Genomic DNA, 15,029 nt, shown 5'->3' with positions numbered 1-15,029 from the left:
CATGCCGATCTTCCGATAGCACCAATAATAAATATTAAATTCGTTTACTCCAAAAAACATCTCATAACAAAACAGCCCTGATGACGTCACCGAAGCCAGTGGCTCTTTTGAAAGTGAAAGGATTAATATAAATACATACAATTTGAAAAGGTAAGCTTATAATCTATATAGTTTACTGATAAAATAATGCAATATGCAAGGGAAAGCAGATACCATTCAACTTATTATGCAACAAAACAAAGGATTCCTTTCTGTCTATGATAGCTTTGACTTTACCGATGATTACTGTAATATCGTGATGGTAAAATTAGAATGGTTTAAATAACAGTTCTATTATACTGTTTAAATTGTTTTCTCAAACTCGTTCAATTATATCTGTTGAATTTGAAGGTATAATATGATGTTAAATTTAATCTTTAACAGGATAATTTTGTGTCGTAGGTTAGTGTTATTATTCGTCCGCAATTTAATTTTGTCATTTTTAAAATAACATGAAATTTCATAATGATGATTATACAGTTACCTCCATTGCCGGCCTGAAGTGAAGATCCTATTCAAAGCTGGCTTTCTGTCTTTTCCTGTGCATTTTCTTTAAGAAAATTGGTTTCTCCGGGGAATGGACAAACCGCTGATGATTGTTTGACTGTTTCCTCTTCACCTGAAGATTAAACAATTGAGGAAGACAGAAATATGGTCTGAACAGGCCTACATCGATACTTCTTCCGTGTATGTTCTTGTGATCTTTGAATTTCGTGTTCCAGATTATAGGAGGAGGGTGATTCTTCTGTGAGAGTGAAGTTATTGAGAGTCAGTTTGAGGAAAATGAGTGGAAATTATAGGTTTGAGATGGAGCAGGAAGACATAGTGAGGTCGTTGGTGTCAACAGTTGGAAGTTTCATTCAGGACAGGTTAATTGACAAAGAACAGAGAGCTCAACACAAGGAGCAATGCGCGGAGAGATTAGCAGCGGAAGATGGGAGCTCTGATAAGGACGCTGAAGTTCGTTACTCGGATCAAGCAGTGCTAGCGAATTTGGACTGGGGAATCGAAGCCCTAGAAGAGGCAATCAACACGTCAAACATGGAGACTAAAATGGCGCGGCTGGATTACGCGGAGAAAATGTTGCAGGTTTGCGCCATGCTCAACTCCGGCCAGAGAACCGCCGGGGTGCCGAATTTCTACCTCTCCGCCTGGGCGCACCTCAACCTCTCGTATTTGCGGCAGTTGAGAAATGATGTTCGCAATGCCGTTCTTCATATGCTCGAGATGTTCATCGTCGACCCGTTTTTCTCCCGGGTTGATTTCGCTCCTGAGCTCTGGAAATCCTTATTTCTCCCGCACATGAGCTCCGTCGTTGGCTGGTACTCGGAGGAGAGGCATCGGATAGTGATGGACGTCGTTCCTGATTCCGGTGACTTGTCGCTCACGGCAGATTTCGATCACTATTTCAACGAATCGTTTGTCTATTCCGTGCGGCCTGATCAAGCTGAAAAGATGCAGAACTTGGAGCAGCTCTACGCGCAGTCGCTGGATGAGAATACAAAACTGTACGCAAGATACTTCAAGGACTGCATGAACTATGATTTCGCTACTGCGAAGAAGGGGATTCCTATGTTGCCGATTGCAGAAGCGCCTATGACCCCTTTGCGTGAGGTGAGCCGGTCGATTCCGGATTATGTCAAATTCGGGCCTATCTTAACCAAAAGTGCTGGGTTTTCTCCGGTCTTGAAAGCCAAAGAGAGAGCAAAAGAAGCTTCAAGGTAAGTTTCATCCATAAGATCAGAAATTTCGTGGGGATTTCCCATAATTGTGCATGTAGAAAGCTATAACTATTTGACCTTTTGTCTAACAGGTTGAGTGCGACTTCTTCCTCTTCAGAGAATCAGGAAATGACAATTTGGGAGCCCCAAGTAAGGTTCTTTATCATATCACCATGAATTTATGATTGCATTTAGTCTCAATCAGGTTAATGTTGTTTTGCCTGCACAACAGGCTCAGTTGATTCCTGGTGGGTAGATTGCTGGCAATGACACTGGATTGAGCCTAAGAGCTTCAATGTAGGAGTTACACCCAATGTGGTGGGCTCCTTGTGAGTATCAGGCATGGGTCCTCCAACTCCTCCCACATAATGTGTCATTGCGTCATTGTGATTTACCCTCCACTATTCTGTTGGGGCTGGATGTAGGGCCCTGGGTAAGGAAATTTCGCCTTTTGTGGCAAGGTTAATGTTGTTTCTTGGTTCACATTCTTAAAGGGAATTCTAGGGGAGAATGAAGAAGACTTTGAATCTGAACCTGAGGCTTACATGAAGAAGACATCTTATGACAGTGTTGGAATATGCAAGGAAAAAGAACCTAGATTGAAGAGACAGCTGACTAAAACGAGTAGTCAGAAGCAATCTCCTGTAGACTCTCCCAGAACTCCCCCGGCGAAGCTTTCATCTCCAAAAGGGAACAATTCTAAGAAAGAAGGACCATCTGTAATAAGGCTCTTCTCCACTCGGATTAGAGACACCGCAAATATCTCATCTCTGACTGGTTCTCCACATTCATTAAAGGAACCAAGCATCAGTTCAGTGGAGTCTGATGGCGAAGGGGCAGTATGTTTCAGACCAGAACTAGCTTTAAACTTCCCTGAACCTCAGTTGTGGTCTCCTACTGATTTTGGCTTAGACATGCAGGATCAACATGAAACTCTGAGGAAAAATCCAAGTCATAGACGGCGTGCCAGTCAATTATCAGAAAAGTGGTACGATTCCTTTCTCTACATTTTCATTACTAATCACCTTTTTGTAATTGTGTGATGTTGGATCTAAGCGCTTACCATTACATCAAAAGCTGTAAGTGCGTCCTGAGTTTTCCAGAGGTGACTAATTCCAGGTGGTGCTGGAAAATCCCAACATGTGACCACATGACCACATATGCAGGAGGGGTCTCATGTTCAAGAATACAAACTTTCTTTTGCAGCCATTTCACTGAGCCTTAGGCTTAAAGAGAGGCACTTTTCTGGAATACTCATGTTACATTTTAAGCACTCTTCATTAGTCATTTTACTCCTTTGTGTCTTGTAAAATATTGCAGCTACTTGAACGAAAGTGATGAAGGAAGTCAAAGCTGCATTTCTTTCACACACTCTGAAAAGTCGACTCCTCAATCAAGGCCTCCAAAAGATTTTGTCTGTCCAATTACCAGCCAGATATTCAATGATCCCGTCACTCTTGAAACCGGTCAAACATATGAAAGAAAAGCCATTCAAGAATGGATGGACAGAGGCAATACAACTTGCCCCATTACAAGGCAGCCCCTCTCTGCAACTTGTCTCCCCAAAACAAATTATGTCCTAAAGAGACTGATTGCTTCTTGGAAAGAACAGCATCCTGACCTTGCTCAGGAGTTTTCATACTCTGAAACACCAAGAAGTTATCTAAGTACCCCTTCTTCAAAAGAAATGTCATCTGAATTCACCCCATCTCATGCATTGAATACCCCCAACCATAGGGTTGGGGATGGCAATATTGAGCATAGACCCCAGAGATTTGCGCGAGCTACAGTATTAACACAGCCACCTAGTGCTGCTGTAGGAGCAATTATCAACTCATTAAAACCCTATGTTTCATGTCTGTGCACTTCAGACAACTTGCAAGAGTGTGAAGCAGCTGTATTGAAAATAGCCAGGGCATGGAGAGATTCACATGTTGAATCAGGACTTTATTCTTATTTATCATCCCCAACAATAGTCAATGGGTTTATGGAGGTTATATCGGCTTCTTCAGATAGGGAAGTTCTCAGGACAGCAGTTTACATACTATCCGAGCTAATATATGCAGATGACAGTGTCAGTGAAGTATTTACTAGTGTTGACACTGATTTTGAATGCCTGGCTGCTTTACTGAAAAATGGTCTTGCTGAAGCTGCAGTTCTCATACACCTCTTGAGACCATCATTCTCTCAACTTTCTGCTCACAACTTTATACCCTCCCTCATCCAGATGATCTCAAACAAAAATGAAGACTGCAATGACCTTCAATTGGCAATTGCACCTAAAGATGCTGCCATGGCCTTGATTGAGAAGATTATAATGGGAGGTGATGAGAGTGATAGGTCATCCAATACTAAGAACATTATATCAGCAAGTGGTATCCCGGCCTTACTTAAGTGCCTGGAGAGGGAAAGTGGAAGAGAGTTTGTTGTTTCTGTACTTTTATGCTGTATACGTACTGATAAGAGTTGCCGGAATCTTATAGCTAATAGAATTGAGCTGTCACCAGTTCTTGAGTTAATTCATTCAGAAAATGACCGCACAAGAGACACATGCATAGAATTTCTTTATGAGTTAGTCCTACAGAGCAGGTAACTAAGCTATTTCACTTTGAATCAGAATTTCAGTAGAATACCTATCAGAATTCCTATGTAACTGAAAAAATGGTGTACTAAATTACAGTTTTGCTGTTGTTTCAGGAGAACTTTGTGTAATCAGATTTTGCAGATTATTAAGGATGAGGGAGCATTTAGTACTATGCACACTCTTCTTGTCTGTCTACAGATGGCAGCAGCAGAGCGGAAACCTATTATTGCTGCCCTACTTCTACAGCTTGACCTCCTGGTTTGAACAATTTTAAACTGAAATGCTGTCACAGAAAATATTCTTCTCTCAGATAATTTTTTATCCTTTCCAGTTCCAGAATGCTGACTTCCAAATTTCTTTCCCAAGGTTGACCCGAAGAAAATGAGCATCTACAGGGAAGAATCAATAGATGCTTTAATTGAAGCCCTTCGCCGAAAAGATTTTCCTGCTTCTCAAATCAGGGCTCTGGATGCCTTGTCATGTATTTCAGGGTACCTGACAACCTCAGGCAAGTCTTTTCTTGAAGCCTGGTTACTTAAGAGTGCCGGATTTCACCAGCCTTACAATGCTATGGTAAAAGAAGAGAAGAGGAGAAACAGTGAAACTGACTTCACTGATAAGATGGTATGAAGTTATTCAGCCATTTCAACTGTAGTCTAAATAAAAGGAGCATCCTTCATTTGCTGAGTTATTTGAGGGCTTTTGGGAATTACATTCCATCATACAAATTGTAACTTTTTTTTTTTTTTTTGTGTGTGTGTGTGTGTGTGTTTATGGTTAGGGTGAAGAAGAGAAAGTTATGATTTCTTGGGAGAAAAGAGCAGTGTTTGTACTCTGCAACCATGAGAAGGGTGTGATCTTCAAAGCTTTAGAGGAATGTCTAAAGAGCAATTCCATGGAGGTTGCAAGATCTTGCCTTGTTACAGCCACTTGGCTCATCCACATGCTTTACAGGTTGCCAGATACAGGAGTTAGAGATGTTGCCCGTAAGTCGTTGCTAGATCAATTCATACACACACTACAATCCACAAAGAACCTCGAGGAGAAGATCTTGGCAACTCTTGCTTTGAGAGGCTTTATTAGTGATTTTGGTAAGGCTGGTTTAGAAGTGCAGTTGCAGCAGTTTATATGAAATCTCTTTTTCAGCTTTATAGCTTTACAGTAATGCTACTGATTCATCTTTATTATTACTGATGATGAAGGTGCCCTCAATGAACTGGGGGTGTATGCCAAATGCCTGTGTAAAACATTGATGAAGCTCAAGAAGCACTCCACAGTTGTTGGTGATATGATGAAAGCATTGATGACATTGCCTTGTATTGATGCAGTGAGTATGGTGTTGAGCATATAATATATCAAATATAAATATGTAGCCTGACTATCAGACCATTTAGATTATACATAATATATCCTTAAATTGTTTGTACAAATGCTAAATTTTCAGTAGTTATGGGTATAGCTGTCTTAAATGCCCTTGTGATTGGAACTGCAGGCAGAGCTATGGAGCTATACTGAAGGTCCTGAGCTAGACACGTCCATGAATGGCGAGGTTCTTTCTGTACTTCACATAAGAGGCCGGCTCATAAGCAGCCATTCTGATGGAACCATAAAAGTATGTGTGCTACTAAATAATACTCCGTATCTAATACTTGCATACCTGTTCATATAGGAGGAAATTCTACAACTGGCTAACGTACTTAGAGAAAACATTTGTTTTCCTGAATTCAGGTTTGGGAAACTGGAAAGAGGACTCCTCGCCTAATTTATGAAGCTCGTGAACACTCAAAGGCTGTTACTTGCCTTCACGTTTCATCTTCATGTGATAAACTTTACAGTGGTTCCTTGGATAGAACAATTCGGGTATGATTTATATTATGCAGTGTAGTACTAGTACATAAATATGAGATGTTCATATAAATTGGGAAGGAAGCAAGATTGCCAAAATGCACAATCCCAATCGTTTCATGTTTTCTCCTGAAGCAATTTGTATTAGCCATCCACCCCTGATTCTGCTTTAGAGGTTAGAAAATGGATGATAGATACTGATAGCCCTGATGTACTGATGTCAAAACAAATGTTTAGAACTGCAGAATTGCAGCCTGTTATCTGCTATAGTGTTTGTGCTTACCATCTGTTTTCTTAGAATTATGTGTTTCCTTCCTATACATTTGTTTTTCAGATACTTGAAAAGATGTTAACAACTTCCATATACAGGTTTGGGCTATCAAACAAGGTGAAATTCACTGTATTCAGGTTCATGATATGAAAGAGGCGGTGCTGGAGTTGACAGCTAACTCGAATGTGGCATGCTTTTCAACTCAAGGAACTGGAGTCAAGGCCAGTAATCTATATTTTTTGACAAGACATCACATTTTGTTGAGATGCTGACTTAAAATCATCAGAAAATCCATATTTCAAACTTGCCTAATAGCATTGAGAAATCTCACTGGAACTATAACTTTTGCAGGTTTATAATTGGTCTGGATCTCCAAAGCATGTAAATTTCAACAAATATGTAAAGTGTCTTGCCTTGGCAGGCGATAAGCTTTATTGTGGATGCACCGGGTACAGCATCCAGGTATTGTAGACTGCATTGTTTGGTCTAAGTACCAGTGAAGTTTCAATGAATGTCTAAAAATTCAGCAATAATGACAGGAAGTTGATTTAAGCACTTACACAACAACAACATTTTACACTGGGACCAAAAAGTTGTTAGGCAAACAAACTATACTATCCCTCGAGATTCACAAGGATGTTTTGTTCGCTGGAGGTTCCTCAGTTGATGGAATTGCAGGAAAGGTATGAGCAAATTTCAAGTTTATAACTTTTTTTTTCAGCTTAAAGCTCGTAACCAGTTCATGGATACTAAGGCTCCTGTTATCGTCTCTACCAATGTGCATATGAAGATCTTCTCCCTCCCCAGCAAGGCAGTCATAGGATTATTCCCATCCAGTTCTGACATACAGCAGGTAATGGTCAACACTGATTTCATATTCTTGGCCATGAAATGTGGAACCATTGAGGTTTGGCAAAAGGAAAGAGCAACAAAGATTGCCTCCCTCAAATTGAGAAGCAGTGGGAACACAAGAATCACATCATTAACACCAGATAAAGATGGAGAGATGATCTTTGTTGGCTGCTCTGATGGCAGGATTCAGGTTTGTTGGTTTATACATTCACACTTCATATTCACTTTAAACATTAATCCAAGAAAATAGCAGCAATTAACTACTGTTATCTGGTTCTTGATGCAGACCTGGAGCCTGGAATGAAAGACAACCGATATTGTATCTTATCCTTCTTTGCATCTCTGTATATCTTACAATTCTTAATTGTCCTTTATATTCTCTTTTGTCATGAAACATCATTGTTAAGTTATTCTATGGCAGTGGAAATTGTTTCCAGTTTTTACAACCATTTTTGTTTCCTTTCCAATTTTGAGCATGTACCCTTCATAGATGGTCTGGTTGGTTTAACAAGAAAACCGACCCGATTTCAACAGAAGGAAGAATTCTGATATAGGGTGCTGTATTCATCCCTGAGGCATGGCCATTAATGGTGCCAAAGAGTCAAACTTCAGACCCAATAGAGAAAAAAAGGTGAAGAAAAATCAATCCTTTCATGGAGTAGTAGAACAACAGCAAGCAGCAAAAACACTAATAACTGTGATGCAATGAAAACGTCACAAATTTTGGATTATTGCATCAGAACGCCGATTGGCAGCTCAGACGACACTAATCTAACCGGAATCATCACACAGATTCATCGGGATAAACTTGTAAAGATTGAAATGAAAGAAAAGAACCAACAGGCAGCCAGAGACGCATCCGGAAGCAGCAGAACCAGAACGAAAAAGATACGCGTCATACTTGATTGATTTATAGGGATGGGAAGAGGCGAAGAGCCTAATTAGGGTTTATCTCTTTTGCATGTTGAATTACGATTTTAACCTCTATAGCTTTGACTGCAGGAAGCGATTGTTTAGGCATTTCATTTCAATCTAATAGCATTCACAATAGTTGATCTATGGTTTTTGTAAGTGTGATTATGAAAGAGAATGTGAGATGGAAGAGAATAAAGAAAAAAAATTATATATTTAAATTATACTGTCAGGTGGGCTGACACGCACCACCTGCCACGTGCAGTGCATGTGTCATGCTTTGGCCAAGCTGTGCACTCAACGCACACAACATTTTCTCTTTTTTTTTTTTTTTTTTTTTTTTTTTTTTTTTTTTTTTTTTTTAACTTTGCACAATATTATTGTTTCAAGATTCAGGTCTTTGAGAACTCTACCATTCTCTTTTCTACATTCTATCTCCTACTTTTGCTAACATTATCTCTCAAATAACTCTTATGGCGTTGGTGGTGATGCTCTAATAGCAAGTCAATAATATGAGAAAGTTTTTTTAAGATTTAACAAAGAAAGAGATAAAAGAGAGAGTAAGGGGGAAAAAAAAGGAAAAATATCAAATATGTTTCAAACTTTAATTCGACTCTTGAACTTTTTAAAGTTGTAATTAAAACATCAACATATTAATTTAGTGTATTGAAGTTCAAGACCCGAATAGTGACATGTAATAACAAATCGATAAGGTTTTGACACTGTCCCAACAACCTTTGAAAAAAAGATCAACGACTGGCGACCAACGAACAATCATTGGTGCCTTCTTTGAAGAAGATGATCAACAAGTCACCTTTGAGAAAAATTCAACTTTGGTCACATGACTATAGGGACATTGTTAATTTCAGCACCTAACTTTCAAAAATGTCAATTTAGTGCCTTGATTATGTAATTTTTGTCAATTTTGGTCACTCAGGCTGAATTGACAGTCAAATTTGGCCGAAAAATTTAGTCAATCATTTAGTCTTTAATCTTAGGGGCAAAATCGTCTTTGGATCTTTTATAGACTAAATGTTGGATTAAATTTTTCCGGCCAAATTTGATTGTCAATTTGGCCGAAGTGACCAAAATTGACAAAAATTACATAATCAAGGTACTAAATTGACATTTTTAAAAGTCAGGTGTTGAAATTAACAATGCCCCTATAGTCATGTGACCAAAATTAAAATTTTCTCAGTCACCTTTATTTAGAGAAGGCAACCGACGACTATCCGTTGGTTTTTACCTCATGGTTTGGCGCAACTTATTGAAAATCTAGCGATCTGTTATTACAGGTCACTATTCAGTAACTTATTTATTTTTATTTTTTTGTTCAGTAACTTAGTTAGACGTTAGTCTATTTTTTGAATGCTACTGACTCTATTACAATGTAGTATCTGTTCATATACTTTCTAAATCTATCGAAACACAAAGAACCAATAACACCTCCACTAAGGCTCGAACTTACAACCTTCCAAATGAAAGAATTAGACGTTATTCTATAATTTAATGATATATTTAAACTTTTTTTTTTTTTTTTATTCAGTGGTTCAATTAAATTTTTTTCTCTAAGTTAATAACTTAACTAACACTTTTGTCTATACTAAAAATAATATATAGCACACTAAAAATTAAAAAAAAAAAGTATAATAACTTTTCTAAAATAAAATCACAATATGATAAAACTAAATAAGTAACATACTAAAAATAACATGTAAATCAATGTTCATTTTACAATATGGACTATAGTCCACAGTACAACTATCGGTTGGTGATGAGCTCCGAGTCTCGGACTGACCAATGGGTTAGAAGTCCATTATTTGTTGGGTGCGGTGGCCCTGAGATAAGAGCCCGATACGGCGATACCGAGTCCCGACTCATTTCAATCTCAGCAGATCGCCCGTCGCCGGACACTACGAGACTGCCGGAGGTTTAGTCTGAAACATCACACAACGTGATTTCTTAAGGCGATGGCAATCGATAGCGTCCCTCCCCTCATCGCCGCTCAGCTCAATTACCTAGTCTCTCACTGCCCCTTCCCTATCAAGGTATTACTTATACCCTATACACCGAGAACACACACTCTCTCTCTCTCATGTGTATATACACCTATAGGATCACAATATATGAGTGCGTAGTGATGAATTTTTAGGTATATTACAGGTAGAGCAAATGTGGGGAGGAGGCAAAAACCCTGGCCTGCTTGATCGCTTCACTTTAGTTATCCCATTTTGCCTCGACAACATCAAGTGTCGGTATTTCTGGCTTGCGTGTTAGGTGTTTGTAAATGTGCGTGTGTGGAATAAATAATGAGAAATGAAGTTTTGATTTGGGCAGGGGATGTTATATACAATGCAGTGTACCCACTCATGGCTCCGGATATAATATTTGGGCCGGAAGATGAGAATTTTCGGCCATATCATAGTATTGGTGATGCAGCGGACACCAAGAATGCATTGACTGATTGGAACAACAAAGATCCTTCTCGGCTTTTGTCGCTCATTCTTGAGCTTAGGTTACTGTCTTTAATTACTCTAAGATTGTCTTAAGTCAAATTGATTGGCAGTTAATTTGGTAATTACAAGGTTACAAGTTTGACTCTGGATAGTGGTTGCGGGTTTCTCTCATAGCTCAAGATTGTCTTAAGTCTATTTGGAGGTAGTTTGGTTGAGTTTTAGTTTGTTTGCTTGGTAGGGAGTTGTATATGGCTTACCAAAGGAAACGAGTTGGAGAAGTGGATGATGATAGATTAAAGTTTGAATTCAGCACTATGCTTCCAAGAGAGGTAAGGGATTGGATATTTGGATTGGTCTTAACTCTTAAGGTAGTCTGTTGTTGAAAGGCTCAACATTCCATACCCTTTGTCTTCAATGTTTTCTTATTGTACCTTAAGTATGGTTTAGCTTTAAATATTAGTGTAGTCTCCTTAATAATGAGATTTTGATTTGCAAATGCCAATATTCTTTGCCTTTACTTGCATACTCTCTGCGTGTCTGCCTAATATGTTTGATGTAAATAGTATTGTTGTGCTGATCATGTGTTTTCTGTTTCAATTTGTGTTTAGCATATTGGCAGAACAGACTAAGTTTTCACCTTTGCTTTGCAGGGAATTGAATACTTTGTGAATTCTGGCATTGACAAGGTATACTATGAAAAGAAACATCTTTGCATTACAAATCAAGTTGGATGTATTATACCCAAAACTTGACTACTAGTGCTGTTTTGTGCCATTCATTTAGAGTAGCCAGAAGAGGTTAAATTTTCCATACCTTTACTGGATTTGGACTTGAACAAGATGGTTGTTGGATCCACCTGGAGACATCAGCGGAAGATATATTTACAGGTCCGTCTCTGAGATCTTGCTGCTCTAGTATCATCCTTGCTTATTTTGTGTCTATAAGTATCGCATGATAGCATAAAACCACAGCAAGCATTTTAATTCTGACCATTTTGGAAAAGAAAAAAAAAAACAATTTGCTGTCTTGATTGCTCCAGAGAAAAAAAAATTGTATGGAAAGCTAAACTTTTTCCTGTTTGAAGGAGACAGCAATTTATGTTGAACTAAGTGGCGATGGCAATTTACATTAACAAATAATAATGTTAGATGAAAATTGCTTATAAAAAAAAAAGTAAGATGAAAACAATAAGATATGCCCTTTTTACTAATCACAATAGAGTTGCTGTATGTAAATTTACCAATATTTTGTTTAATCTTTGAAGCAAACTATAGGAATGAATCAGTTTTCATTTGTTTTTTGTGTTCACAATTTTTCTCACTTAGTTCATGGGTTAGACTGTAATAATATATCAATCCCGTTCGTGACTTGCTTTAGATATTTACTATAGATACATGTATGGCCTATGATAACACCTTAGATTTTTGTTACATGCCATCCTCCAATAACCTATGAGTCAAATACACAATTTGAAAACATATTTTCCACATCTCAAGCACAAGTGCATACCCTTCTAGTTACTGGCACATTTACTTTTGTGTTCATAAGCTTTTTCTATTTTTCCCTTTCCATTATTAGTTTTAACATTTTAATGATGTAGCAGGTTATATTTCCAGTTGGCAGAAAATACACAGCTCCACGCCTGAAACTGGTTTCTTCTCCTGAAGTGAAAGCACTATTTTCTGTTGAAGATTTCAGGCTTCCTTCGTGGGTGGATGGAATGTAAAATATGTCATTACTGCTTCATCACTTTGCTAGTTTTCTTTATTCAAGATCTTTTTTTTTTTTCCTTGTATTTTTCACATTTCTGTTTCTTCCATAGGTGTACTGCTGAATACCTTCCAGCTTTAGAAGTCAATCTTGCAACACAGGTTAGCTTCATCATTTTTTTTGGTAGTATGAATGTTTGATCAATTGTTTTCATGGCCTGGAGAAAGATACCTTCATATTTCACAAGTTTCTACTTTTCACTCTCTCCATTCCCTGGTGACAGATTAAAGAGGCAGTTTCATCCATTGAAATCAGAAGGAAATTCATTATGGCCTTAGCTCCTCTTTTAGGAAGGCCACTAGAAGCTGATCCGGTGTGTAATCTGTGTTTATGCAATGATGACATTTGCTAATCAAGTTTAAATGTTGAGCTCCTCTTGTTTTGCCTGCAGGTTTTCTGCAGGAAGGCTAGCTTTTTATCACAATCTGGGGTTTTCAATTTCCTGGTATGTGCCTGTTTCCGTTTACTCACAGATACAATCCTACATGAGTTTATTTGTGCCTTGCTCTAACACAACCTAAGCTAATTCTTGTAGTAAATACTAGTCCATGTACTTTTTCCTTGAAGATTAGAAATCCAGTATGCGAACTTTTCTTCTTCTTCTTCTTCTTCTTTTTTTTTTTTTTTTTTTTTTTTTTTTTTACTTGGGTGCATAGGTGGTGTGTCTATATATATAATATAGACAAAGGGAGTTGTGCAGGTGTTCCACAAAAGCAAGATGGATTAGGAATTGGAAAAAAAGAACATTTGCATTTGGATATTTACTTTAAGGCATGGATGTAAATTTGTTTGTCATATGACAGAATAACAAAAAGATCAGAGTGAGAATAGATCTATGTTTCATCAGAGTGGAAGAGACAGACAGGGCAATATAAGAGTGTCCAGTATATGCTGCTCTGTGATATAGCCAACACATTCATGCTGCTTTCCGTGTTAATCTCTGTTTTCATTTTGTATCCCATGAATACACATAAGGTTATGAGTTGCCTGATTGCCAAACATGTTGGTTTTGGATGATTCCTTGTTGTATAATACAATTATTTTGCATCTAATCTCGGGGCAACGACGTATGTACCAATGCTTTATTTTCATGTCGTAGTGTCTGATCTCATCTTATGAAGTTATTGGTGTATTAGGTACACTTTTCCATCCCAATCCAGTTCCCTAAGCAACAACCAAGTTTGATGCTACAGAGTACACAGGTATAATCAATGTCGTTGACTTTTTCGTTGTTTTCCTTTCTTTTGTTTACCAAGACCCGTTATTTCTTGTACCAGTACTTCTATCTTCATTTTTGCCCGGTAAGCACAGTTGACCTGAAATTTATGTAGTGTAACAGTAAAACATTCAGACAATGTAGCAAGCAATGGTTGTATTAATTATTTTCATTTCTGCTCTATCTGAATAGCACTTCAATTCCCTTAACGTGCCCATAAAGTCTGCTGTCATAACCGAATATCCTTGGAGCCCTAGATGGGAAGCATCAGGAATGGCGGAGAGGATCTTGTAAGTATCTTTCTCCTGATTCATTTTTTTTACTCTTGAGGACTGGTTGTAAGTTTGTAACTGCAGTTAAGATTGACTTTCACCTTCAAATACACCCATTATGAATCACTTTGCAGCGAATTTCTAGTGGAGGAATGCTTGAACTTCAAAAAGTACTGCAATGAGACAATGCTCCAATTACGGTGATGTTTTTGAGTGGAAACTACGGCTGTTCATAAGATTCGTGAACTACTCGCTGCAGACATTTTAGCTCTAGGACTGTACAAGGTTGTATTGGTAGTGTTTTCGGATTGAGGAGAAAATTTCTGCAAAACAAACAAGTCTCTCTCCTCTCTCTCTCCTTAATCAGTCTCTCTTTCCCTAGTCCAAAATGTATGATTGGCTGTGTGGTTGAAGGGGCTTTAGTTCGATGCTTTTATGGTTTGCTTAAAGCCTACACAGCTGAGATAAAATGATTAAAATCTAGAACTATGAAATCCTTAGCATTTGATTGCTCTAGCAGTAAATTTTGCAGTGCTCCGGGACACAGTTCGGTTGTTATGAGCATTAGTACAAGAGTATTTGAGGTAGTTAAGACATATCTTGTGATTTATGGGCAAGTGGGTGTTCTCGGATTTGCGGTGCAAATTTTTCATTAAATCTTGTGGTCACTATTTGAGTATGCACACGAGTAACTCTTGCATTGTGACTATAGTCGGTAAATTAGCTTAGGTTCATTGGTTGTCTATTCTTGATTAGTTCAAATCAAGAAATCTAATAAAGTTGTAAGACTTTCTCTCCGAATGTTATAAATTTGAAACTTTGTAGTTACGATTCATAAACTTGCCTGTGATTGCTCTTAGGGCTGATTTTGACGTGCCAATAGTTACCTGGGCGGGCAGGCATGCCCTGCCATTCCTTCGTCATTGTCACAATGTCATGTGAATGTGATGAAACTTAATGCGTCCTTGACTATGGCTTGCCTCATTCAGAAACTGAATCATGCCGCTTCTGAAATTCTACGTTGCGAAACTTTTGTATTGTCAAGCTTTTCACTCCAAACTCAATGAAAGCGGTAGTTGTTATAATGTCAG

General features: G+C 38.2%; 2 protein-coding genes across 3 annotated transcripts; both read left to right on the top strand.

The window, feature by feature from the left end:
• The first annotated feature begins 501 nt into the window (after positions 1–501).
• Positions 502–7,752, top strand: LOC109149575 (putative E3 ubiquitin-protein ligase LIN-1). 2 transcript variants are annotated; one of them, XM_019297406.1, is made up of 16 exons: positions 502–1,760; positions 1,853–1,910; positions 2,255–2,599; positions 2,681–2,748; positions 3,081–4,349; positions 4,458–4,602; positions 4,711–4,968; positions 5,126–5,435; positions 5,547–5,671; positions 5,837–5,956; positions 6,073–6,204; positions 6,559–6,681; positions 6,812–6,922; positions 7,000–7,143; positions 7,251–7,502; positions 7,599–7,752. In XM_019297406.1, the coding sequence occupies exons 1-16, from the start codon at positions 823–825 to the stop codon at positions 7,614–7,616; spliced, it is 4,416 nt and encodes a 1,471-aa protein (XP_019152951.1). In that variant the 5' UTR covers positions 502–822; the 3' UTR covers positions 7,617–7,752. The 2 variants fall into 2 exon arrangements, with proteins under 2 accessions (XP_019152951.1, XP_019152950.1); XM_019297405.1 differs by having other exon boundaries at positions 5,547–5,680.
• A 2,248-nt stretch (positions 7,753–10,000) lies between these two features.
• Positions 10,001–14,595, top strand: LOC109149578 (BRCA1-A complex subunit BRE). The gene is made up of 13 exons (XM_019297413.1): positions 10,001–10,272; positions 10,388–10,475; positions 10,562–10,739; positions 10,919–11,009; positions 11,331–11,366; positions 11,469–11,567; positions 12,284–12,402; positions 12,503–12,551; positions 12,674–12,763; positions 12,842–12,895; positions 13,587–13,652; positions 13,859–13,956; positions 14,073–14,595. The coding sequence occupies exons 1-13, from the start codon at positions 10,195–10,197 to the stop codon at positions 14,140–14,142; spliced, it is 1,116 nt and encodes a 371-aa protein (XP_019152958.1). The 5' UTR covers positions 10,001–10,194; the 3' UTR covers positions 14,143–14,595.
• Positions 14,596–15,029: the final 434 nt, after the last annotated feature.

Source organism: Ipomoea nil, unplaced genomic scaffold, assembly GCF_001879475.1.
Source record: "Ipomoea nil cultivar Tokyo-kokei standard unplaced genomic scaffold, Asagao_1.1 scaffold2159, whole genome shotgun sequence".
NCBI classification, from domain to species: Eukaryota; Viridiplantae; Streptophyta; class Magnoliopsida; order Solanales; family Convolvulaceae; genus Ipomoea; species Ipomoea nil.
This window is presented reverse-complemented; position numbering and strand designations above follow the sequence as displayed.

Excerpts from the sequence above, each read along its gene's own strand:
- LOC109149575 (XM_019297405.1), top strand. The coding sequence starts at position 823 with ATGAGTGGAAATTATAGGTTTGAGATGGAGCAGGAAGACATAGTGAGG. Across the intron at positions 2,749-3,080 it reads AGTCAATTATCAGAAAAGTG|CTACTTGAACGAAAGTGATG; the intron begins GTACGATTCCTT and ends AAAATATTGCAG. Across the intron at positions 4,603-4,710 it reads TTCTACAGCTTGACCTCCTG|GTTGACCCGAAGAAAATGAG; the intron begins GTTTGAACAATT and ends TTCTTTCCCAAG.
- LOC109149578 (XM_019297413.1), top strand. The coding sequence starts at position 10,195 with ATGGCAATCGATAGCGTCCCTCCCCTCATCGCCGCTCAGCTCAATTAC. Across the intron at positions 10,273-10,387 it reads ACTGCCCCTTCCCTATCAAG|GTAGAGCAAATGTGGGGAGG; the intron begins GTATTACTTATA and ends GGTATATTACAG. Across the intron at positions 13,957-14,072 it reads GGAATGGCGGAGAGGATCTT|CGAATTTCTAGTGGAGGAAT; the intron begins GTAAGTATCTTT and ends ATCACTTTGCAG.